This window comes from Heterodontus francisci, chromosome 48 (assembly GCF_036365525.1).
Source record: "Heterodontus francisci isolate sHetFra1 chromosome 48, sHetFra1.hap1, whole genome shotgun sequence".
Taxonomy (NCBI): domain Eukaryota; kingdom Metazoa; phylum Chordata; class Chondrichthyes; order Heterodontiformes; family Heterodontidae; genus Heterodontus; species Heterodontus francisci.
In genome coordinates this window covers 18,475,942-18,503,880 of record NC_090418.1, presented here as the reverse complement: position 1 = coordinate 18,503,880, position 27,939 = coordinate 18,475,942, and the positions used below count along the sequence as shown (strand labels likewise).

Here is a 27,939-nt window from a genome sequence, read left to right as displayed (position 1 = left end):
CTCTAACGGTCCCTGTGTCTGAGACTCAAAGAACATATTTTACCTGGAAAACTGGAGGAAAAGAGTGAAACAGGTCTGCTTGTGTCCCTGGATTCATTATATACCACAGAAAAATCAATAACATTTATATTTGAATCCACAGGAGTGAACATGTGCAATACAATTATGTGAAAACTGTGAATGAAGATGCTCGTAATTGTTTGATAAGTTCTGTATGAATTCAGCTTTCAACTTTATTCCCAAGAGAGCTCTAAGTAAGATAACATCCTAGACATTGAGATATGTGTGATTTATCCACTGCATTATTTACATCAGACTCAAAGCTGCTGATGTAATGTGTTTGTTCAAGTGAGTGTAACTAATAGCAATGATCAGGAGTTTAGCCATGTCAGTGGAGACTTGTCCCCTGTATAAATCTGAACCCGTTGGAATGGATTAGCTCAGAGTGCCTGCCTGAGCTGTGGGTTCCAGGCTAACAGAAGTCACTGCTTGTTCCAAAAATGGGACGTGCTGTAATCAATCAGATTGAACACATTTACTATCCTCTTCTTGCAGCCATTGGAGTTCCTGGTAAGCTGTTATCTCAGCTATTAATGGTGTAATCAGAGTTAACTGTGCTGCTGTACTCACTGCATGTTTTACACAGTTGCCTGTTCTGTTCCAACAGTTGAATGATGGAATATTCTCAGTCACTGCATTTTCAGTCTTGTAGAAGCTGCATTATATTTGTAATGATCTTACTTTAACCCTCTTTGATAATGTTAATGGATTATTCCCTGCACTGAATGTACTGAAATCAGGTCTGGACTATAAGCAGGAAACAGACCATCAGGAACTGCTGGCAGTTTCATGTTGTGGAGCTAACCTATTCTAGAATATTGTTATGAATGTGTTTTCAGTGATTGATAATGAGGCTGCTCACAATCTCAGTGTTACAAGGAGGCAGTGCAATGTCGTCCCTCCCCAATAACATGGTTCAGTTTAACTGGGATTTCAATGTATTTATTGCCTGTCACTGTTATGCAATATTATTTCATTCTGTGTGTGTCTGACGCTGCTTCAGAGGTCCGGACACTGAACAGAGTTTGCTGCTGATTCTTTCACATCTCCTTCTCCGTTTCACTGTGGATGAATTCACTGTCACTGGGCTACATTGTAAAATGAAATTTATTGATGTGATGTTGCAACAGTTTACACTGTATCTGTTGGAATAATGAGTCCTTCTATTTATCTGCAGATCATTTGTAGCAGTGGTGATGTTAGTGCTTTATTCGTTAAACAATCTCACAGTCTAAAGGTATACTTTATAATTGCAGGAGAAAGAATTTCAGTAATTGTGAGGTGTGTCTGGAAGAATCTTTTGATTGCGTTTATTCCATCCATTGTAGATAAAGTGAATAGTGTAGGTGAACAGGTTGAGATTTGCGTGATCTGCAGAAGCATTAAACGATTGTTTAATTAAACATTAAAGCTGGTGCTGTGGGTGGGGGGACGCAGTTGTTAAAACTAATTTGGCAGGGGGATTGGAGACAGAGTGGAGTTACATTAGGGGGTGATGCACAGTCAAATATAGAAGAAAAACTGAGTCAGTCTGGGAGGCAGAGCAAATATAGACCTGTTAAGGCACAAGTGAATAATTCAAGGCTGGGTTGCATCTACTTTAATGCAAAGAGTCTTACTAATAAGGCAGGTGAATTGAGGGCATTGATTAGCACATGGGATTATGATATTATTGCTATCACAGAGACATGGTTGAGGGAGGGGCAGGACTGGCTGCTCAATATTCCAGGGTATAGAATCTTCAGGCGTGACGGGAAGAGATAAAAGAGGAGGTGGCATTGCGCTGTTGATCAAGGAGTCAATTACTGCAGTAAGGAGGGATGCTGTCTTAGAAGGTTCCTCAACCGAGGTCATATGGGTAGAACTTAAAAACATAAAGGGAGCAATCACTTGGCTGGGAGTGTACTACAGGCCTCCAAACAGTCAGGGAGAGATAGAGGAGCAGATATGTAGGCAAATCTCAGAGAACAAAGAACAAAGAACAGTACAGCACAGGAACAGGCCATTCGGCCCTCCAAGCCTGCGCCGATCTTGATGCCTGTCTAAACTAAAACCTTCTGCACTTCCGGGGTCCGTATCCCTCTATTCCCATCCTATTGATGTATTTGTCAAGATGCCTCTTAAATGTCGCTATGGTATCTGCTTCCACCACCTCCCCCGGAAGCAAGTTCCAGGCACTCACCACCCTCTGTGTAAAGAACTTGCCTCGCACATCCCCTCTAAACTTTGCCCCTCGCACCTTAAACCTATGTCCCCTAGCAACTGACTCTTCCACCCTGGGAAAAAGCTTCTGACTATCCACTCTGTCCATGCCACTCAAAACTTTGTAAACCTCGATCATGTCGCCCCTCCACCTCCGTCGTTCCAGTGAAAACAATGCGAGTTTATCCAACCTCTCCTCATAGCAGGCCTCCAGACCAGGCAACATCCTGGTAAACCTCTTCTGTACCCTCTCCAAAACCTTCACATCGTTCTGGTGGTGTGGTGACCAGAATTGCACGCAATATTCCAAGTGTGGCCTCACTAAGATTCTGTACAGCTGCAACATGACTCGCCAATTTTTATACTCTATGCCTGACCAATGAAGGCAAGCATGCCGTATGCCTTCTTAACTACCTTAGCCACCTGAGAGAGGTGTAAAAATAATAGGGTAATAATATTAGGGGATTTCAATGTCCCTAATATCAACTGGGATAGTCTTAGTGCAAAAGGCTTAAAGGGGCAGAATTCTTAAAAAGCATACAGGAGAGCTTTTTGAGCCAGCACGTAGAAAGTCCTCCAAGAGAAGGGGCAGTACTGGACCTAATCCTAGGGAAAAAAGCCGGACAAGTGGTAGAATAACAGTGGGGGAGCATTTCGGGGATAATGACCATAACTCTGTAAGATTTCAAGTAGTTATGGAAAAGGACAAAGATGTGCCAGAAATCAAAGTAATGAATTGGGGGAAGGCCGATTTCAATGTGATAAAACAGGATCTGGCCAAAGTGGACTGGGAGCAGCTACTTGTTGGAAAGTCTACATCAGACCAGTTGGAGTCATTCAAAGAGGAAATATTGAGAGTTCAGAGCCAACCTGTGCCCGTTAAAGTGAATTTTTTTTTAGAACATTACAGCGCAGTGCAGGCCCTTCGGCCTTCGGTGTTGCGCTGACCTGTGAAACCATCTGACCTACACTATTCCATTTTCATCCATATGTCTATCCAATGACCACTTAAATGCCCTTAAAGTTGGCGAGTCTACTACTGTTGCAGGCAGGGCGTTCCACGCCCCTACTACTCTCTGAGTAAAGAAACTACCTCTGACATCTGTCCTATATCTATCACCCCTCAACTTAAAGCTATGTCCCCTCATGTTTGCCATCACCATCCGAGGAAAAAGACTCTCACTGTCCACCCTGTCCAACCCTCTGATTATCTTATATGTCTCTATTAAGTCACCTCTCCTCCTCCTTCTCTCCAATGAAAACAGCCTCAAGTCCCTCAGCCTTTCCTCGTAAGACCTTCCCTCCATACCAGGCAACATCCTAGTAAATCTCCTCTGCACCCTTTCCATAGCTTCCACATCCTTCCTATAATGCGGTGACCAGAACTGCACGCAATGCTCCAGGTGCGGTCTCACCAGAGTTTTGTTCAGGTGCAGCATGACATCGTGGCTCTGAAACTTGATCCCCCTACTAATAAAAGCTAACACACCATATGCCTTCTTAACAGCCCTATTAACCTGGGTAGCAACCTTCAGGGATTTATGTACCTGGACACCAAGATCTCTCTGTTCATAAACACTACCAAGAATCTTCCCATTAGCCCAGTACTCTGCATTCCTGTTACTCCTTCCAAAGTGAATCACCTCGCACTTTTCCACATTAAACTCCATTTGCCATCTCTCAGCCCAGCTCTGCAGCCTATCTATGTCTCTCTGTACCCTACAACATCCTTCGGCACTATCCACAACTCCACCGACCTTAGAGTCATCTGCAAATTTATTAACCCACCCTTCTACACCCTCATCCAGGTCATTTATAAAAATGACAAACAGCAGTGGCCCCAAAACAGATCCTTGCGGTACACCACTAGTAACTAAACTCCAGGATGAACATTTGCCATCAACCACCACCCTCTGTCTTCTTTCAGCTAGCCAATTTCTGATCCAAAGCTCTAAATCACCTTCAACCCCATACTTCCGTATTTTCTGCAATAGCCTACCATGGGGAACCTTATCAAACGCCTTACTGAAATCCATATACACCACATCCACTGCTTTACCCTCATCCACCTGTTTGGTCACCTTCTCGAAAAACTCAATAAGGTTTGTGAGGCACGACCTACCCGTCACAAAACCGTGCTGACTATCGCTAATGAACTTATTCTTTTCAAGATGATTATACATCCTGTCTCTTATAACCTTTTCCAACATTTTACCCACAACCGAAGTAAGGCTCACAGGTCTATAATTACCAGGGCTGTCTCTACTCCCCTTCTTGAACAAGGGGACAACATTTGCTATCCTCCAGTCTTCCGGCACTATTCCTGTCGACAATGACGACATAAAGATCAAGGACAAAGGCTCTGCAATCTCCTCCCTAGCTTCCCAGAGAATCCTAGGATAAATCCCATCTGGCCCAGGGGACTTATCTAGTTTCACACTTTCCAAAATTGATAACACCTCCTCCTTGTGAACCTCAATCCCATCTCGCCTAGTAGCCTGAATCTCAGTATTCTCCTCGACAACATTTTCTTTCTCTACTGTAAATACTGACGAAAAATATTCATTTGACACTTCCCCTATCTCCTCTGATTCCACACACAACTTCCCACTACTATCCTTGATTGGCCCTAATCTAACTCTAGTCATTCTTTTATTCCTGATATACCTATAGAAAGCCTTAGAGTTGGACCAACAAGTCTAGGGAACACTGGGTGTCCAAGGATATTGAGGATTGCATCAGGATAAAAGGAGTCTTATGGCAGATTCAGAGTGCTGAAAACTGCGGAGGCCCTAGAGGAGTATAGAAAGTGTAGGGAGGTACTTAAGAACATAATTAGGAGAGCTAAGAAGGGACATGAAAAAACACATGCGGGCAAGATAAAGGAAAATCCTAAGGCATTTTATAAGTGTATTAAGGGCAAGAGGATAACCAGGGAAAGGGTGGGGCCCTTTAGGGACCAAAATGGCTATCTGTGTGGAGCTGGAGGATATAGGTGAGGTTTTAAATGATTATTTTTCATCTGTGTTCACTATGGAGAAGTACGATGTAGGTGTGGAGATCAGGGAGAGGGATTGCGATATACTTGAACATATTAGCATTGAAAGAGAGGAAGTATTAGCTGTTTTAGCGGGCTTAGAAAAAAGACAGAGGCGCAAGGGGAGAGCCAACTGTGCAACAGCCCCAACAAACAAATTTCTCTGCAGCACCTGTGGAAGAGCCTGTCACTCCAGAATTGGCCTTTATAGCCACTCCAGGCGCTGCTTCACAAACCACTGACCACCTCCAGGCGCGTATCCATTGTCTCTCGAGATAAGGAGGCCCAAAAGAAAAAGAAGAAGTGGATAAATCCCCAGGCCCAGATAGGTTGTATCCCAGGCTATTATATGAGGCAAAGGGACTCTGACACAAATTTTCAAATCCTTTCAGGCCGCAGGAGAGGTACCAGAGGACTGGAGGACAGCGAATGTAGTACATTATTCAAGAAGGGCAGCAGGGATAAACAAGGTAATTACAGGCTGGTGACTCGAACATCAGAGGTTGGGAAACTATTGGAAAAAAATTTTGAGGGACAGGATTAATCCCCACTTGGAGGGGCAGGGATTAACCAGAAATGGTCAGCATGGCTTTGTCAGGGGGAGCTCGTGTCTAACAAACCTGACTGAATTTTTCGAGGAGGTGACTAGATGTGTAGATGAGGGTAAAGCAGTTGATGTAATCTACATGGACTTCAGTAAGGCTTTTAATAAGGTCCCACATGGGAGATTGGTTAAGAAGGTAAGAGCCCATGGGATCCAGGGCAATTTGGCAAATTGCATCTAAAACTGGCTTAGTGGCAGGAGGCAGAGGGTGATGGTCGAGGGTTGTTTTTTGCGAGTAGAAGACTTTGCCCAGTGTGGTACCGCAGGGCTTGGTGCTGGGACCCTTGCTGTTTGTAGTGTACATTAAAGATTTCGACATGAATATTGGAGGTATGATCAGTAAGTTCACAGATGACAGGAAAATCAGTGATGTCGTAAATAGTGAGGAGGAAAGTCTTAGATTACGGGACGCTATAGATGGGCTGGTAAGATGGGCAAATGGAATTTACTCCTGAGAAGTGTGAGGTGATGCATTTTGGGAGGACTAACAAGGCAAGGGAATATGCAGTGGATGGTAGGACCCTAGGAAGTACAGAAGGTCAGAGGGATCTTGGTGTAATTGTCCATAGATCACTGAGGGCAGCAGCACAGGTAGATAAGGTGGTTTGGAAGGCATATGGGATACTTACCTTTATTAGCCGAGGCATAGAATCTCAGAGCAGGGAGGTTATGATGGAGCTGTATAAAACGCTAGTTAGGCCACAGCTGGAGTACTGTGTACAGTTCTGGTCACCACACTATAGGAAGGGTGTGATTGCACTGAAGAGGGTGCAGAGGAGATTCACCAGGATGTTGCCTGGGCTGAAGCATTTCAGCTATGAAGAGAGACTGAAAAGGCTAGGGTTGTTTTCCTTAGAGCAGAGAAGGCTGAGGGGTGATATGATTGAGGTATACAAAATTATGAGGGGCATTGATAGGATAGATAGGAATAAACTTTTTCCATTAGCGGAGGGTTCAATAGCCAGGTGGCATAGATCTAAAGTAAGGGGCAGGATGTTTAGAGGGGATTTGAGGATTAAAATTTTTCACCTGGAGGGTGTTTGGAATCAGGAACAAACTGCCTGAAGAGGTGGTAGAGGCAGGAACCCTCACAACATTTAAGAAGTATTTAGATGAGCACTTGAAACACCATAGCATCCAAAGCTACGGGCCAAGTGCTGGAAAATGGGATTAGAATAGATAGGTGCTTGATGGCCGGCACAGACACGATGGGCCGAAGGGCCTGTTTCTGTGCTGTTTGACTCTATGACTCAATCATTCTATTTCAGAGGCTTCACCATTGAATAAACTGACTGAGAATAGAATCATTGAATACAAGGCCAGTAAACAGAATGCACACTCAGGGTATTAGGATTAGATGGCATTTGAAAAGTATCAGTGTGGTCAGTGTGAAAAGACAGGGAGAGAGGAGTGATTGAGAAAGAGCTGGAGGGGGACTGGAGGGGGACTGGAGGGAGGCGGGGGAAGTTACTTGAGAAGTGAGAGAGAGATGGTGGGCTAGCGGTGTGAATAATTCATCAGAATGAACTGATGAAACTTCCAGTACAATCCTGATGAGGAAATGTATTGAAGGTGTAATTAGGATATGTTCAGATTGTGCGATTTATTGTACTGACCGAATGTGTTTCTTGCTATCAGGTCCCCAGTCTGTTTTGCTGAATGTTCCTTTTTTCTTATTTACTGATCTAATAAATGTTCTTATTCAATAGAACCCGAGATGTTCTGTTTGGAATTAATTACATAAGAGCGAAATAAAGAAATAGGAGCTGGAGTAGACCATTCGGCCCCTCGAGTCTCTTCCGCCATTCAACAAGATCATGGCTCGTCCAAGATCTCACCTCCACCTTCCCACACAATGTAATTAGCCCTTTGATTGCCTTAGGGTCCAAAGATCTGTTTATCTTATCTTGAATATACTCAAAGACTGAGCACTTACAGTTCTCTGGGTTACAGAATTCCAAAGATTCACAAGCCTGCAAGTGAAGACCTTCTCATCTCAATCCAGTATAACTGACACCTCTCTCAGGCAGGAATTATGTATTTTGAGATCGGAGACCAATACGGGAAGCAGCAGTCCTGGTGTGACCTCGCTCTGAATTATCATGCACTTCATTCTGCACTGACTGTCCCACCACACACGTGACTTCCTTCACTCTGTGCATGAAGCTGTGCTCCAGAAGTCTAGTATAATTTCTGCCTATGTCAATCTTCCCATCTGTGGTCCAAAGTTCAGTAAACTCTAGCTGTCCTTAAACTCACAGTGGATGGGATCTTACCTGACAGACACCATGAGGCTGTTGCCCGGCTGCTTTCCCTCCACCATCTCCTGCTGGTACATTCCAAGAGTTCCATTTGGAATTGACTTGATTAATTTCATTCACTCTTCATTCCCACTGGAACTCCTCACTGGCTCTGGTCTGGGAATGAAAACCCTTTGCAGGTTTCAGATCCTGGACCCTGTGTGGGGTTCCTGTTGTAAAGTATATGTGTGTGGACCTTGGGTGTAAACACTGGGATACTCCACACTCAAATGGTGTCACCACGGGAGGCTATTTAGGTCCCAGCTGTGCTGCCTTTGTGTAGGATACATGGATCATTCTTTGTTCCAATCTCACTCGAGGTCCTCTTCTTCACATTTATTCTGTTATTTTGATGACTCTGATGGGGCCATTTCCTTCTTTCATACTGAAATGGAAAATTTAATGAACTTTGCTTCTAATTTCCATCCCATGCTCAATCTCTGACACTTCCCTTTCTTTCCTCGATTCCGCTACCTCCATTTCAGAGGATTGACTTTCCATCAATATCTACTATCATCTCATGGACTCCCACAGCCTCAATCCAGCTAGGTGAAACAGCGATTTTACTTGTACATCTTCCAATGTAGTAACTGCATTCACTGCTCACAATAGTTTCCTGAGCATTGGGAGAGGATTAAATGCAGATTGGGTGGTTGCTTTGCTGAACTCTTCTGTTCCATCTGCAAGTGTCACCCTGAGATTCCAGTCACTTGTCCTTTTAATTCTACATCCCACTCACACTCTGACCTCTCTATCCTCGACTTCCCACACTCTTCCACAGGAACAGCAATGAATTTTTCAATGACAATTTTTTTTTTGCCAGTCGGACCCAACACTGATATTAAACATTTCAGATTATAACCACAGCTCCCATTTTCTGTTCTGGTAATGATGGATGGCCCACACCAGGGTCATTTGGAGTGGAGGGGGTGTGGGTTGGGGCTTTAGGTGGGAGATTCCCTATTGGTACACAGCTGGCAGGCTGCTCCACATCCCTGGGCTCTACCCACCATTCTCCATCACTTTTCCAGGCCACTAGAGCCTTCTCCTCTTTTCAGATTTTCCATGCTTCCCTCTCCCTCTGTTATTCTGCTGGAACCATTTATACCCTCTCTGTTTCTTCAATTGTCCCATTCTCATTCCACCGTCATCCCTCTGGCCATTCAGTCCCTCCTGCCCTCCATCCAATCACAGACCTTCCCTTTGGTTCTTTCCTCCCCCTTTTCCCTCTTTTCATTGGCTCGATCATTGCTTTTAAAACTGTTAACCTCTAATATCTTCCGGTACTGATGAAAGGTTAATCGATCTGAAATGTTAACTCTGTTTCTCTCTCTACAAATGTTGCCTGACTTGCTGAATGTTTTCAATATTCTCCTATTTTTTTAACAGATTTACAGCAGTCTCAGAGTTTTGTTTTTGCTCCAATCATTAGGCCTGGATATTAACAGGTGTGGTTTACATAGGTGCGGAGTGGTGTTTCAGAGTTTTAACTCCACACTCTGTCCATTTATCATTGACAACTTCCCCACCCTGACATCAGCCTGATTGACAGGCCTGGCTTCCTGTCAGGCAGCTGGGGCTCTGGCGTAGGCCTCAGGACCAGGGCGGTCCAAACCATGATCCCAGGGGTTTAATACCAAATAGCAGGAGTGTCCAATACCTGACTCCAGAGGGGGAGCGAGTGATGACATCACAGATCTGGCCTGTTTGATCCACAACCCCCACAGAGGGGTCACCCATCCTAAACCCTGGTATAAGTCCAGGGAGGAGGAGGGGATGATAGGAGGGGGAGGGGAGGGGTGAAGGGAAGAGGGAGAGAGGGAGGAAAGGAAGGGCGGAGGGTGTTTGTTCACCAACCCCAAGGAGGGGTCTGCTATCCTGGAGTGTGTTTCGGTCCCCAGGAGAGGTCTAATCTCAGGTTGGTCCGATGCCCGCGGTGGGGGGTCTGAATCTGGGGGGGGGGTGGGTTCTGAGCCCATGAAGATCCAATCTGGGGAGGGGTAATCCAGAACCAGTGGTGAGGTGGGTGTTGATTCCAGTGGGACTGGGGTGTCCAATCAGAGTGAGGTCCAAACCCAGGGGTGTTCCAACTCTGGAGAGGGGGAGGGGGAGTCCAATCAGGAGGAGCAGCCTGATAACATGGGTGTCCTATCACAGGTTGTCCAATCACAGTGGGGGTTTGGGGGTTGGTTTCTGATCGCCAATTCTTTATGTGGGCCATGGGATTGAATGGGGAAACCGGGACAACAGAGTTAAACTTGGAAAGCAGATTAGATCAGAGACTTCCAGACTGATTAAAATATTTAAATTACCAACCCGTCAATTGAGAGCGGAAGTGTTAAAAGTGTTAAACTCTGTTAAACCCGGAAGTGGGCTGGTTGGAGGTGGGTTGGGGTCGGGGTTGAGACTTTTAGATTTTAACCTCTGACCCAGCCCCAACCCACCTGTTTATGGTGCTAAAATCCTGCCGTTCCTGTCTGGCTCAGACACGGAGAATATTTGATCAGTAATTTCCAGTCTCTTTTCCCTTCTCTCTCTTCCAGTTAATTTCCTGGCGATTGTGATCCTGTCCCGGGGAAAGTGCGGACTCTCCACCTGCACCACTTACTACCTGGTGGCCATGGCAACAACGGACCTACTGGTCATTGTCACTGATGTCGTACTGTGGCGGATCAGTTATTATTATTTCCCGGGATCTTTCCTGAAAATCACCCCGGTGTGTACTGTTATCTTTGTCCTGCTTTGTACAGCTGCAGAATGTTCTGTCTGGTTCACCGTCACTTTCTCCTTCGATCGATTTGTGGCCATTTGTTGTCAGAAGCTGAAAACTAAATATTGCACCGAGAAAACTGCGGCTGTGGTTCTCGCAACAACCTGCATTCTGCTCTGTTCAAGAAACATCCCCTTCTACTTTACAACTGAACCTGAAGAGATAATCGACAATGTACCGTGGGAATGTTCTATAAAGCCAAGCTATTATACTGAGCCCGGATGGGTGGGATTTGCATGGTTTGATACTGTTTTAACCCCATTGCTCCCATTTGTTTTAATTCTGTTGCTCAACGCTCTGACAGTCAGACACATTTTAGTGGCCAGTCGAGTCCGTAAGGGACTGAGGGGTCAGAGAGAGGGAGAGAATCACAATGACCCAAAGATGGAGAGCAGAAGGAAGTCTATGATTTTACTCTTCACCATCTCCGGCAGCTTCATACTTCTGTGGTTGATAATTGTTATCGATTTCTTCTATTATATCATAACAGGAACAGATCCCAAGGATTACAACGATTCTGAACATATATTTCGACAAGTTGGATTCATGCTGCTGCTTTTAAGTTGCTGCACAAACACATTTATTTATGGGGTGACTCAGTCCAAGTTCAGAGAGCAGTTCAAGGGTGCGGTTAAATATCCGGTTACATCAATTATTCAATTAATTAATAAACAAAACAACTGAGAGGTTTTTCCAGTCCTGCATGGGGGAGTTCACGTCTGGACAAGCCCCACCAAGGGAGACAGAGAGACCCAGTGTGAGGGAGCAGGGCTGGGCTCGGCAGAGGAGCCAGCAGACCAGTGTCACAGCTTAGCAGCTGCACAGATGGATGGGGGGTGGGGAGCTGAGTCCCTTCCGGTTGCTCAACTTAGCTGATATTGTTAATGATTCCCTCTCCTCAGGAATCCAGGTCAAGTGCCCTTGGGTGGAGGGTGAGTGTCTCTCAACTCCGACTCAGCAGCTCGGGGGTCCAGCCACAAAATATCAAAACAGACACACCCCCTCCGCGCCCCTGGGGCACCTGTGCTGTGGGAGCACTGCACTGAGGGAGGGTCAGTAATGAGGGAGTGCTGCACTGTTTGAGGGTCATTACCGTGCCAGTGCTGCAGTATGGAAGGGTCAGTACTGATGGAGTGCTGCACTGTCGGACGGTCAGTACTGTGAGAATGCTGCACTGTCAGAGGTTCAGTACTGAGGGAGCACTGCACTGTTGGAGATGCAGTACGGAAGGAGTGCTGCAGTGTTGCAGGGTTAGTGCTGAGGCAGTGCTGCAGTATGGGAGATTCAGTACTGAGGGAGCACTGCACTGTCGGAGGGTCAGTACTGAGATAGTGCTGCAGATCTTCAGTACTGAGGGAGCATCGCACTGTCACAGGTTCAGTACTGAGGGAGTGTGTAGAATTTGTAATCTTCTTATCCTGGTTCAGGCACGTGAATTGCATGAATAATCGAAAACACTCAGCACACTGAGTTGGATATCAAACTTTATGGAGTTACTCCAGATATCTAAAACTCATACAATGCAATGTTCTTCCCTTCTATGGACTCATTAACACTTATAATTACTTACTCCCAAAATATGAGGGAAATGAAATCTGTCCAATCACCCGAGAGTGGTCAACATCACATTGATGCTAGTTTCCTAGTGACTGACCAATCAGTCCTGCTCCGGGTGCAGTAACAAAGTTTCCCTTGCAGTTTCAATTAAGTAATAAACAAAACAACTGAGAGCAGACACGGGCTGTGATTCCAGTCCAAAAATGTAATATTTATTCCCAGATTCCCATCAACTGAATGGCACGAGGAATTGCTGGGGATCTGAAAATACACCCAGCGGTGGGGGAGGGGGAGGGGGTAGGAGGAGATACAGAGCGCCCCCTGCAGGATAGGGAGAGAAACAGCAGCCACAATGTCTCCTCCACCTCCTCTGATTTAATGCTCAACTCCTCACAATTGCTCTGAAAGAAAGTAAAACTTCTTCTTACAAAAGTAAAAATGCTGCAGATGATGGAAATCTTCTTGTGCAAATTGATTTTTGAAATTATTTTTGTTTTTGAAGACACTTTATTGAGGCTGTTTCCCTTCCATTCCCCATGCACGGTCACCTCTCTCTCTCTCTTTCTGAGTCAGATGGTGAGGGCCATTGTTGAATTGTGGTTCAGATCTGGACAATACTAGTCAAGGGGCTCGGGTGGGGAGGCGGGATGGGAGGAGCGATTGGTGGGGGGGAGGGGTGCAAGGGAGCACCACCAGGATTTAAAATGTAGTTCAGCTTTAAGAAACTGTACCTTTAAGAGACCAGGCCACTGATGCCACTGATGACATCAACAGATATATCAGATATATATATATATATATATATATATATATGGACTCCTCCCATTTTGAGAGCTCACTCAGCACATGGCTTTACAAAGGGCGCACAAGTGAGGAAAGACCTGTACCTGAAATCATGCAATGTAAATAACTAAGACAATAAATAGTGCTTGTATTGAATCCAAATATAAAGCCTGCATTTGTCAGTGAAAGAGGATTTAAGAACACAGCACAACACTACAATTGTTGGCGATGAGGAGAGAACAAAACAGAAGAAAAAGAAAGGACGAAGCACAGAAGGATCCAAGAATTGAAAGCAAACACCGCAAAAAGAAAATGAGAGCAGACCAGGACTGGATCAAAGAGAAAACCTAGGCCGGAACAGGAGAAAAACATTTTGCAGGTACACAGAAATAAAGAAAACAAAAGTGATGCAGCCATACATGTATGATCAAATATTAATTATTAAAAGGGGTGCAAACCTGAACACCCAAAGAAAAAAGTGTTTACAATAAGGCAAACAACACAGACAACCCAGGAATATACAAAAGACTTGCATTGAGGTTTTCAGATTTAAAAATCAATCAATCACCATGTGTGTACAACAACTGCCAGTATACAGGAGAACACAAGCAGAACAGGACAAGCCCACACAAGTAGTGTTGGATCGACTCCAGATGCACAAATTGCCACGAAATAAAGACAAGTGCATTTTTCAGCTACAGGCATAAAAAATGTCTTTCTCCAGATTCTAAGATGGTGAAGGGAATCTTGAATGCAGATCCTCCCATAAATACAAACCAAATCAAATCTCTACATTGCATTGTATATTGTGAGATTTATCCCAGAGTATGCCTCTATTACAGCCCCACTTTGAGAAACGATGTCAAGATGTCAATTGGAAATGGAACGAGGCAGAAGCACTGACATTTCCAAACTTAAAGAAAGCTTTAACAAATACACAAACAGTGACTTCTTTCTATCTAAAAAGGCACACTGCCCGAAATTTTATGCCACCCCAGCGAGCCGGATGGTGGTGGAGGGGGGGAGGGGGGGTTGGGGTTGGTGTAAAATGGAGCGGGAGGTTCTGGGAGGCCTCCATCTCACTTTACATAGGGCGGGGGGGGGGGCAGAAAACGTGCCAATCAAAGCCCTTACGTTGCCAATTAAAGGCCACTTAAGGGCCTTCGCCCACCTCCACTGGGATTTTACCCGTGGCACAGGGTGCCCGATTGAGGGCTGCCCCCACTTCCCCAACCACACCCAAGACCCAAGACACCACCTTTCCCCCCAAACAGCCACCCTTCCCTCGCTCTGCCAAAGCAACCCAAACGTACCTGCAGTCCTGGCTCCATGTCCTCGGCTGGGCTGCAGTCCCAGCAGTGGCCACCACTCCCGGTGATGCTGCTGGGACTAATAGCTGCTGGCCCGATGATTGGCCGGCAGCTCAATGAGGTGGGACTTCCTCCCTGAAGTGGGAGGAAGTCCCGTCTCAGAACAATTAAAGCCTGGGGACCCATAAAATACAGGACGGATCCCCAGGCTAGGCAGAAGCGGGTTGGCCACTGAATTTTACGTCGCTAGCAAGTTCCTGTCTGCTCGACATAAAATCTCGCCCACTGATTTGATAGAAGTTCTCAGTCTAGTTGGTCTTGGAGCCATTCTCTGCAAGAAAACAGGCAAATCATTGACAGACACAGAAGCAAGATATTCACGGACTGAGAAAGGAAGCCAGAGTGTTAAATTTGAAGAAAGGACATTATGAAGGTATGAAGGGAAAATTGGCTGAGGTGGATTGAAAAAATACATTAAAAGGTATGACAGTACATAGGCAATGGATAGTCTTTAAAGAAATATTACATAGTTTACAGAAACTATAGATTCCTTCAAAGCACAAAAAGCACAAAAGTAAAGGCAGTCAGCTGTGGATATCAAAAGAAGATAAGGTTTGTATAAGATTAAAAGAAAAAACCTATAAAGTTGCCAGAAATAGTAGTAAACCTGAGGATCTGGAGGATTTTAGATTACAGCAAAGGAAGATGAAGAAACTGATAAAGAAAGGGAGAATAGAATATGAATGTAAGTTCGCAAAAAATATAAAAAGGGATTGTAAAAGCTTCTATGGGGATGCAAAATGGTAACGTTTGGCTCAGACAAATATGGGTCCATTACAGTCAGGAGAATTTATAATGGGGAATAGAGAAATGGCAGAGAAGCTAAATGATTACTTTGTGTCTGTCTTCACTGAGGAAGATACAAGAAATCTCCCAGAATTAGAGATCCAAGGGATTAGGGGAATGAGGAATTGAAGGAAATTAGTATTAGTAAAAAGGTAGTATTGGAGAAACTAATGGAGCAGAAGGTTGAGAAATCCCCAGGACATGATATTCTACACCACACAGTGTTGAAAGAGGTATCTATGGAGATATTGGATGCATCTTCCAAAATTCCATCGAATCTTGGTGATCTTGGTGTCCAGGTACATAAATCCCTGAAAGCTGCCACCCAGGTTAATAGGGCTGTTAAGAAGGCATATGGTGTGTTAGCTTTTATTAGTAGGGGGATCGAGTTTAGGAGCCACGAGGTCATGCTGCAGCTGTACAGAACTCTGGTGCGGCCGCACCTGGAGTATTGCGTGCAGTTCTGGTCACCGCATTATAGGAAGGATGTGGAAGCTTTGGAAAAGGTGCAGAGGAGATTTACCAAGATGTTGCCTGGTATGGAGGGAAGGTCTTACGAGGAAAGGCTGAGGGACTTGAGGTTGTTTTCGTTAGAGAGAAGGAGGAGGAGAGGTGACTTAATAGAGACATATAAGATAATCAGAGGGTTAGATAGGGTGGATAGTGAGAGCCTTTTTCCTCGGATGGTGATGGCAAACACGAGGGGACATAGCTTTAAGTTGAGGGGTGATAGATATAGGACAGATGTCAGAGGTAGTTTCTTTACACAGAGAGTAGTATGGGCGTGGAACGCCCTGCCTGCAACAGTAGTCGACTCGCCAACTTTAAGGGCATTTAAGTGGTCATTGGATAGACATATGGATGAAAACGGAACAATGTAGGTCAGATGGTTTCACAGGTTGGCGCAACATCGAGGGCTGAAGGGCCTGTACTGCGCTGTAATGTTCTATGTTCTATGTTCTATTGTATCTGTAAGACTAGGCAGATGTGGATAATTGCAATGCAGGAATATAGATTTTTTACAGGATTTTCATCAAAATTGATTAAACATTGTGCCCACGAATCCTATCTTTTAATCACAATGACATTGATAACAATGGAAAAAGCAAGACGTGCATTCCACAACCATAGGACGTTGCAAAGCATTTTCCAACTCATGAAAGGCTTTCCAAGTCAAGTCACGGCCATCATGTACAAAGCATGGTTGTCAATTTGCACACAGCAAGCTCCCAGAAACAGCAACATGATAAAGACCGATTTTGAGAAATGTTGGCGAAGACCTCAGAAATAATTCCCCCGCTGCTCTCTGCAATAATGCAACGGTATCATTTGCATCGAGCTGCAAGAACCAAGGGCACCTCAGTTTACCGTCTCACCTAAAAGCAGGTACCTCTGACAGTGCAGCACTCCCTCAGTACTGCACTGAAGTGTCACCTTGGAGTTTTTGCTCAAGCCTCTGGTGTTTTGAACTCACAACTTTCTGACTGTAAAGGCAGGAGAGCTACTTTCTAAAAAAAAGGAGGATCAGAATTTAGGAATTGATACATTGTGTTCTGTAAAGATAGACAGAAGCACATTAAATAAAGGAAGGTAATTAGCATCAATCAGAAAATAATCTTATTGTACAAAGTCCATACAAACAGACACAGCTGAAACAAACAGACATTTATCATAGCAGGAGTGAGTGTGAAGCAGGAATTGCAACCACCAGCAGTGCAGATACCTTCAGCATGGTGGGTTTTGCGTTCAATCTTTGAATCAGAGTCATAAGCTGGTAAGATCACTGCACATGTGCCTGAGCAGCTGACGGAGGCTGTGACAGCTGAGAACTCTGATAGTCGGAGGATTGTGGGTGACCTGGCCCATGCTGAGCCCCAGGCTGATGACGAGCCTCTGGTGTTGACTGCACAGGGCATGCTGGAGTTGCAGAGAGAGGTAACGATACATCAGGCAGAAGTGCCAGAGGCAATCAAAGACCGTGAGTGGGTAATGGAGGGTATTCCATCCAGGCCATGAGTGCAGCCACGTCTCAGGCATGTGAGCGCATCGCACTTCCTCCATCGAGAGCTGGCGACCCTCGTGAAGAGCCAGAATCCACAGATGCTTGCCGATCCGCACACCATTGATTTGGCCATGAGCTCAATGCAGGAGTGGCGAGGAAGGACGAGGTGCCTGAACTCTTCTCCATGTCTTTGTCCTGTTGGTGAGCCTGGAGGTTCAAATGATCTTTGTGCAACAGTTATATTATAACTGCCCCCCTCAACTTGGTAGTCCCTATCCCTTCCACTGCATGTAAAATGGGAGTGTCTGCATAGAGTTGTAAATACATTTTCACACTCGCGCACAACATCCCCACACAGGGAGCAGAGGTCAATTAGCTGGCCTTCCAAACCAGAATTCATAGGAAAGATAATATATTTCTTCTTTAATTTGAGAAAGTACAGCATGTCACTTGTCATGGACTGAAATGATGATGTAACATAAGATGAGTTAATAACTGTTTATATTTGGGTTTCGTTTATGATGCATGTCAGAGAAATTGTTTTCCATGAGCTGTAGTCTGGCTGAATAATGATTGCCAAAGATTTGTTCATTTTATACTCTATTGTTGAAGATGTAAGATATGATATGTGGAGAATGACAGAAGAATTATATTCATTAAGTGAGATGTCCGATTGTCAAAAACTATGGGCTGTATTTTGTGCCAAAGGTGAGGCCCACAGTAGCGGGCTGACAAGACGGGGGGCATCCCACCTCGGCCCACTGGAGCCCCCTGGTGCGATTCCACAGTGCCATGCCACTTAGCAGTTGGTGCTGGGATCGCAGTCCCTTTGAAAGACTGGGATGGCACCTTGGCATCTCCAAGAGTTGCCAGCCAATTACAGGGAGAGTAGCTCAGCAGTATCAGTGGGACGGGTGGCCACTGCCGGTACTGCAAAAGGCCTTGGACCTTGGAGCCCAGATCCAAAGTGAGTGAGGCGGGGTTGTTGGGGCCAGACGGGCAGGCCAACACGAGTGGGAGAGGGTGAGTGTTTTCTGCGGGGTGTGGCGGGGGGGGGGAGGGTGGTTCAGGGAGGTGCAAGTTTTCCCGTGAGCCACAGATGGCCCATGGAGGAGGCCCCTCCCCACAAGCCCACAGGGAGGTTGCCTTGTTTTACTGGAAAACCTCCCCACGTGATGGAGGCACATCACCCCACCTCCACCACCACCACCAACACCCCCTCCACCTCCACCCCCTCCCCCCACCACCACCAACACCACCACCCCACCACTAGTTAAAGAAGAGGCAGGAATTGGTCTACATACAAACATACGAATATATGAATTCGGAGCAGGAGTCGGCCACTCGGCCCCACCATTCAATAAGTTCATGGCTGAACTGATTACTCCACATTTCCACCGACTCCCCCACCCCACCGATAACCTTTCACCCCCTTGCTTATCAAGAATCTATCTACTTCTGCCTTAAAAATATTCAAAGACTCTGCTGCCACTGCCTTTTGAGGAAGAGAGTTCCAAATACTCACAACCTTCTGAGAGATAAAATTTCTGCTCCTCTCAGTCTTAAATGGGTGACCCCTTATTTTTAAACAGTGACCCCTAGTTGTTGATTCTCCCACAAGGGGAAACATCCTTCCGACATCCACCCTGTCAAGACCCCTCAGGATCTTATATGTTTCAATCAAGTCGCCTCTTACTCTCCTAAATTCCAGCAGATACAAGCCTAGCCTGTCCATTCTTTCCTTGGAAGACAGCCCGCCCGTTCCAGCTTTAGTCTAATAAACCTTCTCTGTACTGCCTTCAACGCATTTGCCACTTCCTCAAATAAGGGGACCAGTCCTGTACACAGTACTCCAGATGTGGTCTCACCAATGCCCCGTTTGGCTGAAGAATAACCTCCCTACTTTAGTATTCAATTCCCCTCACGATAGACAATAACATTCTATTAACTTTCCTAATTACGTGCTGAACCTGCATACTAACCTTTTGTGATTAATTCACAAGGACACCCAGATCCCTCTGCATCTCAGAGCTGTGCAATCTCTCACCATTTAGATGATGCTTCTTTTTTTATTCTTCCTGCAAAAGTGGACAATTTCGCACTTTCCCACATTATACTCCATTTGCCAGGTCTTTGCCCATTCAATTAACCTGTCTATATCCCTTTGTAGCCCCCTTATGTCCTTCCTCTTCACAAGTTACTTTCCGACCTATCTTTGTGTCAGCACCAATTTACCAACCATACCTTCGGGCCCTTCAGTTAACTCATTTATATAAGTTGTGAAAAGTTGAGGCTCCAGCACTGATCCCTGTGGCACACCACTCGTTACATCTTGCCAACCAGAAAATGACCCATTTATGCCTAATCTCTGTTTCCTGTTAGCTAGCCAATCTTCTATCCATGCCGATATGTTACCCCCTACACCATGAGCTTTTATTTTCTGCAAGAACCTTTGATGCGGCACCTTATCAAATGCCTTCTGGAAATCTAAGTACAATACATCCACTGGTTCCCCTTTATCCACAGCACATGTAATTCCCTCAAAGAACTCCAATAAATTGGTTAAACATGATTTCCCTTTCACAAAACCATGCTGACTCTGCCTGATTACCAATAGCTAACATTTTCCTTAGGACAGATGTTAAGCTAACAGGCCTGCAGAATCCTGCTTTCTGTCTCCCTCCCTTTTTGAATATTCGCTATTTTCCAAACTAACGGAACCTTCCCCGAATCTCGGAAATTTGGGAAAATTAAAACTGACGCATCAACTATCTCACCAGCCGCTTCTTTTAACACCCTAGGATGAAGTCCATCAGGACCCGGGGCTTGTCAGCCCGCAGCTCCGACAATTTGTTCAGTACCACTTTCCTAGTGATTGTAATTATCTTGTACTCCTCCCTCCCTTCCATTTCCTGACTTACAGATAATACTGGGATGTTACTTGTATCCTCAATCATGAAGACCGACGCAAAATAAAAAATTATAGAATCATAGAAATATTAAGGCACAGAAAGAGACCACTTGGCCCATCATGACTGTGCTGGCTGAGAAACGATTCACCTACTCTAATCCCAACTTCCAGCATTTATTCCGTCGCCCTGCAACTTATGGCACTTGAGTTGTATATCCAGACTCCTTTTGAATGAGCTGAGGATCTCTGTTTCAGTTATCATTTCAGGAAGTGAGTTCCAGACCATCACCACTCTCTGGGTGAATAAGATTTTCCTCACCTCCCCTTTAACTTTTCTACCAATCACTTTAAATCTATACCCCCTCGTCACTGATCACTCTGCTCAGGTGAATAGACACTTCACCTCTACTCTATCCAGGCCCCTCAAAATGTTGTAGATTTCAATCAGATCTCCCATCAGTCTTCTCTGCTCCAATGAGAACAACCCCAGCCTATCCAATCTTTCTTCATAGCTGCATTTTTCCAGTCCTAGCAAAATCCTGGTAAATCTCCTCTGTACCCTCTCCAGTGCAATTACATCCTTTCTGTAATGAGATGACCAGAACTGCACACAGTACTCAAGGTGTGGCCCAACCAATGAGTTATACAGTTCCAGCATAATCTTCCTGCTTAACAGGGTAGTTGTTATGGGGGACTTTAATTTTCCAAATATTGACTGGAAATACTATTGTTCGAGTACTTGAGATGGGTCAGTTTTTGTCCAGTGTGTGCAGGAGGGTTTTCTGATACAGCATGTAGACAGGCCAACCAGGGGCGATGCCACATTGGATTTGGTACTGGGTAATGAACCCGGCCAGGTGTTAGATTTAGATGTAGGTGAGCACTTTGGTGATAGTGATCACAATTCGGTTAGGTTTACCTTTGCGATGGGCAGGGACAGGTATATACAGCAGGGCAAGAATTATAGCTGGGAGAAAGGAAATTATGATGCGATTAGGCAAGATTTAGGATGCGTAGGATGGGGAAGGAAACTGCAGGGGATGGGCACAATGGAAATGTGGAGCTTATTCAAGGAGCAGCTACTGCGTGTCCTTGATAAGTATGTACCTGTCAGGCAGGGAGGAAGTTGTCGAGCGAGGGAGCCATGGTTTACTAAAAAAGTTGAAGCTCTTGTCAAGAGTAAGAAGAAGGCTTATGTGAGGATGAGACGTGAAGGCTCAGTTAGGGCGCTTGAGAGTTACAAGCTAGCCAGGAAGGATCTAAAGGGGGAGCGAAGAAGAGCAAGGAGAGGACACGAGAAGTCATTGGCGGATAGGATCAAGGAAAACCCTAAGGCTTTCTATAGGTATATCAGGAATAAAAGAATGACTAGAGTTAGATCAGGGCCAATCAAGGATAGTAGTGGGAAGTTGTTTGCGGAATCAGAGGAGATAGGGGAAGTGTTAAATGAATATTTTTCGTCAGTATTTACACGAGAGAAAGAAAATGTTGTCGAGGAGAATACTGAGATTCAGACTACTAGGCTCGATGGGATTGAGGTTCACAAGCAATTTTGGAAAGTGTGAAAATAGATAGGTCCCCTGGGCCAGATGGGATTTATCCTAGGATTCTCTGGGAAGCCAGGGAGGAGATTCCAGAGCCTTTGTCCTTGATCTATATGTCATCATTGTTGACAGGAATAGTGCCGGAAGACTGGAGGATAGCAAATGTTGTCCCCTTGTTCAAGAAGGGGAGTAGAGACAGCCCTGGTAATTATAGACCTGTGAGCCTTACTTCTGTTGTGGGTAAAATGTTGGAAAAGGTTATAAGAGATAGGATTTATAATCATCTTGAAAAGAATAAGTTCATTAGCGATAGTCAGCACGGATTTGTGAAGGGTAGGTCGTGCCTCACAAACCTTATTGAGTTTTTCGAGAAGGTGACCAAACAGGTGGATGAGGGTAAAGCAGTGGATGTGGTGTATATGGATTTCAGTAAGGCGTTTGATAAGGTTCCCCACGGTAGGCTATTGCAGAAAATACGGAAGTATGAGGTTGAAGGTGATTTAGAGCTTTGGATCAGAAATTGGCTAGCTGAAAGAAGACAGAGGGTGGTGGTTGATGACAAATGTTCATCCTGGAGTTTAGTTACGAGTGGTGTACCGCAAGGATCTGTTTTGGGGCCACTGCTGTTTGTCATTTTTATAAATGACCTGGAAGAGGGTGTAGAAGGGTGGGTTAGTAAATTTGCGGATGACACGAAGGTCGGTGGAGTTGTGGATAGTGCCGAAGGATGTTGTAGGGTACAGAGGGACATAGATAGGCTGCAGAGCTGGGCTGAGAGATGGCAAATGGAGTTTAATGCGGAAAAGGGTGAGGTGATTCACTTTGGAAGGAGTAACAGGAATGCAGAGTACTGGGCTAATGGGAAGATTCTTGGTAGTGTAGATGAACGGAGAGATCTTGGTGTCCAGGTACATAAATCCCTGAAAGTTGCTACCCAGGTTAATAGGGCTGTTAAGAAGGCATATGGTGTGTTAGCTTTTATTAGTAGGGGGATCGAGTTTCGGAGCCACGAGGTCATGCTGCAGCTGTACAAAACTCTGGTGAGACCGCACCTGGAGTATTGCGTGCAGTTCTGGTCACCGCATTATAGGAAGGATGTGGAAGCTTTGGAAAGGGTGCAGAGGAGATTTACTAGGATGTTGCCTGGTATGGAGGGAAGGTCTTACGAGGAAAGGCTGAGGGACTTGAGGTTGTTTTCGTTGGAGAGAAGGAGGAGGAAAGGTGACTTAATAGAGACATATAAGATAATCAGAGGGTTAGATAGGGTGGATAGTGAGATTCTTTTTCCTCGGATGGTGATGGCAAACACGAGGGGACATAGCTTTAATTTGAGGGGTGATAGATATAGGACAGATGTCAGAGGTAGTTTCTTTACTCAGAGAGTAGTAGGGGCTTGGAACGCCCTGCCTGCAACAGTAGTAGACTCGCCAACTTTAAGGGCATTTAAGTGGTCATTGGATAGACATATGGATGAAAATGGAATAGTGTAGGTCAGATGGTTTCACAGGTCGGCGCAACATCGAGGGCCGAAGGGCCTGTACTGCGCTGTAATGTTCTAATTCTAATTCTAAGATGTAGAAAGTAGGTGGAGGCACCATGAGGTAATGAAGAGGAGTATTAATGAACATGAATCAACAAGGAGGTGATAACCTGAGGGAGAATCAGAATACAATATTATCTTTGGAATAACTGGTGTGAGAACTTGGGAAGATCCAAGGTAAAATAAACAAGTTGATGCAGGCACAGTGGCGCAGTGGTTAGCACCGCAGCCTCACAGCTCCAGGGACCCAGGTTCAATTCCGGGTACTGTCTGTGTGGAGTTTGCAAGTTCTCCCTGTGTCTGCGTGGGTTTTCTCCAGGTGCTCCGGTTTCCTCCCACAAGCCAAAAGACTTGCAGGTTGATAGGTAAATTGGCCATTATAAATTGTCACTAGTATAGGTAGGTGTAGGGAAATATAGGGACAGGTGGGGATGTTTGGTAGGAATATGGGATTAGTGTAGGATTAGTATAAATGGGTGGTTGATGTTCGGCACAGACTCAGTGGGCTGAAGGGCCTGTTTCAGTGTTGTATCTCTAATCTAATCTAATCTAATCTGAACCAGAATCCAAACCTTTCTAGAGGTGTCATGTATGCAGCATTTGTGATTAATGTGGCACAGAAGGGACTGGGCGACACACAAGGTAATTGAATCCCTTTGTTCAATCATGAAGATAAAAATGAGAAAATGGTTCAAAGGAACCCTGGCTACAGACCATAATATGATACAGCAGGTGGAGATTACATTTTTGTCACTCCCAAGATGAATTGGTACTGGCACTGACCTTGTTAGCAAAGCATGGCGTCAGCCTCAGAAAGTGTCCCAGCTAGAGTCCATCAGAGAGCTTGAAGACTCTGGCAGAGTCCCGATACACAAACATGAAGAATACCCAAGTCATCTGATAAGGATTGGTAGAACCTGTCCAGTACCAGATATGGAATGCTGCACCAGAAAAGGAACTATTTTCTCTGCGGGTGTGATGTGGTTTATATCATTCCAGTCTGTGGGTTCACAATTGTTGAGGAATCATCCAATTGTAAGTTGAGTCTAAGACAGCACAGTGGTGCAGTGGTTAGCACTGCAGCCTCACAGCTCCAGTGACCTGGGTCCAGTTCTAGGTATTACCTGTGCGGAGTTTGCAAGTTCTCCCTGTGACCGTGTGGGTTCCCACCAGGTGCTCCAGTTTCCTCCCACAGCCAAAGACATGCAGATTGATAGGTAAATTGGCCGTTGTAAATTGCCCCTAGTGTAGGTAGTGCAGGAGAATGGTGGGGATGTGGTAGGGAATATGGGATTCGTATAAATGGGTGCTATGGATAACAGCCAGAAGCGCTGCACAAAGAACAACCAGGCGCTGCGCAAATGACTACTGGCAACACCTATGCAGTCATATTCAGCTGTCCTCAGACACCGGAAACATCAGAGGAATGTATGATGGCATTAAGAGAGCTTTTGGGCCAACCATCAAGAAGATCGCCCCCCTCAAATCTAAATCAGGGAACACAATCACTGACCAACACAAGCAAATGGAGCACTACCTAGTACTGTACTCCAGGGAAATTGTTGTCACTGCAGCCCAGTCTCTGCCAGTCATGGATGAGCTGGACGTACAGCCAACATAATCAGAACTCAGTGATGCCATCGATTCTCTGGTCAGCAGAAAAGCCCCTGGGAAGGATGGCATTACCTCTGAAATAATCAAGAGTGCCAAGCCTGCTATACTTTCAGCACTGTACAAACTGCTTTGCCTTTGCTGAACGAGGGAGTAGTACCACAGGAAATGCACGATGCCAATATCATCACCCTCTATAAGAACAAGGGTGACTGTGGTGACTGCCACAACTACTGTGGAATCTCCCTGCTCAGAATATGGGAAACGTCTTCGCTCGAGTCACTTTAAACAGGCTCCAGAGGCTGGCTGAGCGTGTCTACCCTGAGGCGCAGTGTGGCTTTCGAGCAGAGAGATCCACCATTGACATGCTGTTCTCCCTTCGCCAGATACAGGAGAAATGCCGTGAGCAACAGATGCCCCTCTACGTTGCTTTCATTGATTTCACCAAAGCCTTTGACCTCGTCAGCAGACATGGTCTCTTCAGACTACTAGAAAAGATCGGATGTCCACCAAAGCTACTAAGTATCATCACCTCATTCCATGAAAGTATGAAACGCACAATTCAGCATAGCGGCGCCTCATCAGACCCCTTTCCTATCCTGAGTGGCGTGAAACAGGGCTGTGTTCTCGCACCTACACTGTTTGGGATCTTCTTCTCCCTGCTGCTCTCAGATGCATTCAAGTCTTCAGAAGAAGGAATTTTCCTCCACACAAGATCAGGTGGCAGGTTGTTCAACGCTAAGAGCGAAGACCAAAGTCCAGAAAGTCCTCATCAGGGAACTCCTCTTTGCTGACGATGCTGCATTAACATCTCACACTGAAGAGTGTCTGCAGAGACTCATTGACAGGATTGCGGCTGCCTGCAACGAATTTGGTCTAACCAACAGCGTCAAGAAAATGAACATCATGGGACAGGACATCAGAAATGCTCCATCCATCAATATCGGCGACCATGCTCTGGAAGTGGTTCAAGAGTTCACTTACCTAGGCTCAACTATCACCAGTAACCTGTCTCGCGATGCAGAAATCAACAAGTGCATGGGAAAGGCGTTCGCTGCTATGTCCAGACTGGCCAAGAGAGTGTGGGAAAATGGCGCACTGACACGGAACACAAAAGTCCAAGTATATCAAGCCTGTGTCCTCAGTACCTTGCTCTACGGCAGCGAGGCCTGGACAACGTATGTCAGCCAAGAGCGACGTCTCAATTCATTCCATCTTCGCTGCCTCCGTAGCATCCATGGTATCAGGTGGCAGGACCGTATCTCCAACACAGAAGTCCTCGAAGTGGCCAATATCCCCAGCATATACACCCTACTGAGACAGCGGAGCTCGAGATGGCTTGGCCATGTGAGCCACATGGAAGATGGCAGGATCCCCAAGGACACATTGTACAGCGAGCCCGCCACTGGTATCTGACCCACTGGCCGTCCATGTCCCAACTTTAAAAACGTCTGCAAACGCGACATGAAGTCCTGCGACATTGACCACAAGTCTTGGGAGTCAATTACCTGCGTTCACCAGAGCTGGCGGGCAGCCATCAAGGCGGGCCTAAAGTGGGTCGAGTCGAATAGACTTAGCAGTTGGCAGGAAGAAAGACAGAAGCACAAGGGGAGAATCAACTGTGTAACAGCACTGACACACAATTTTATCTGGAGCACCTGTGGAAGAGTCTGTCACTCTAGAATTGGCCTTCATAGCCATTCCAGGTGTTGCTTCACAAACCACTGACCCCACCTCCAGGCGGTTACCCATTGTCTGTCAAGACAAGGAGGCCAAAGAAGAGGAAGATTCTTTCTACCAAAATGAATCCCTTCACATTTCTCTGCATTAAATTCATCTGCCATGTGTTCACCAATTCCAGCAGCCTATCTGTGTCCTCGTGAATGTTCTCAATAATCTCCTCACATTTCACAATGTTTCATGTCACCTGCTATTTTTGACATTATTCCCTGTATCCCCAAGTCAAGATCTTTATTATGTATCAAAAAAGACAGGTTCCTAACATGGGACCCCTGGGGAACCCCACTGTAAACCTTCCTCCAATCTGAAAAACAACCGTTCACCACCACTCTCTGTTTCCTGTCACACAGTCAACTTCGTAACAATGCTGCTACTGTTATTTTTATGAATGGGCTCAAACTTTGCTGACATACTTGTTATGTGGCATTTTATCAAGTGCCTTTTGGAAGTACATGAACACCACATCAACAGCATTAACCTTATCAACTACCTCTGTTACCTCATCAATCACTCAGGCATGTATAAATCCATGATTTCCCAAGCAACCGATATTTCTCCTGGAATATGGCCTCGATAATTTCCCCATCACCAGCATTAGACTGGCTAGGTCTGTCCTTACAGGGTTTAGCCCTCTCGTTTTTAAACAGAGTTTAACAGGTACAACCCTCCAGTCCTCTGGCATCACTCCCCGATCCAAGGAGGATTGAAAGTTCAGGCTAGTGCCTCTGCTGTTTCCAACTTTCTTTTCCTCAGCAACCCTCATACATCCCATCCCGACCTGGTAAATACTCTACTTTATTGTGGAACAAAAAGTGTCGGATTGAAAGTGGTTAACTGAACCTGTTTGTTCAATAACTGTAACTAATGCCTGTCTCCATGGACCCTAATTGTGTCTCTGGAGGTTTTCCCTATTCTATTAATAAATAAGCTCATGTTGTAGAGAGTACCATTTTGGCATGGATAGAAGATTGGCTAGCGAACAGGAAACAGAGAGGAGGCATAAATGGATCATTTTCTGGTTGGCAAGATGTAACAAGTGGTGTGCCACAGGGATCAGTGCTGGGCCATAGCTTTTTACAATTTATATAAATAACTTGGATGAAGGGAGCAAAGATATGGTTG

The 27,939-nt window shown here is 45.4% G+C and overlaps 1 protein-coding gene and 1 pseudogene across 1 annotated transcript; both read left to right on the top strand.

Annotated features, from left to right (window-relative positions):
- LOC137357502 (probable G-protein coupled receptor 139) overlaps positions 1-27,939 on the top strand; it is a 62,005-nt pseudogene that overhangs the window by 17,699 nt on the left and 16,367 nt on the right.
- On the top strand, positions 7,685-11,657 carry LOC137357321 (probable G-protein coupled receptor 139). The gene is made up of 2 exons (XM_068023574.1): positions 7,685-7,760; positions 10,747-11,657. Exons 1-2 carry the CDS (start codon positions 7,721-7,723, stop codon positions 11,655-11,657), a joined length of 951 nt encoding a protein of 316 aa, XP_067879675.1. The 5' UTR covers positions 7,685-7,720.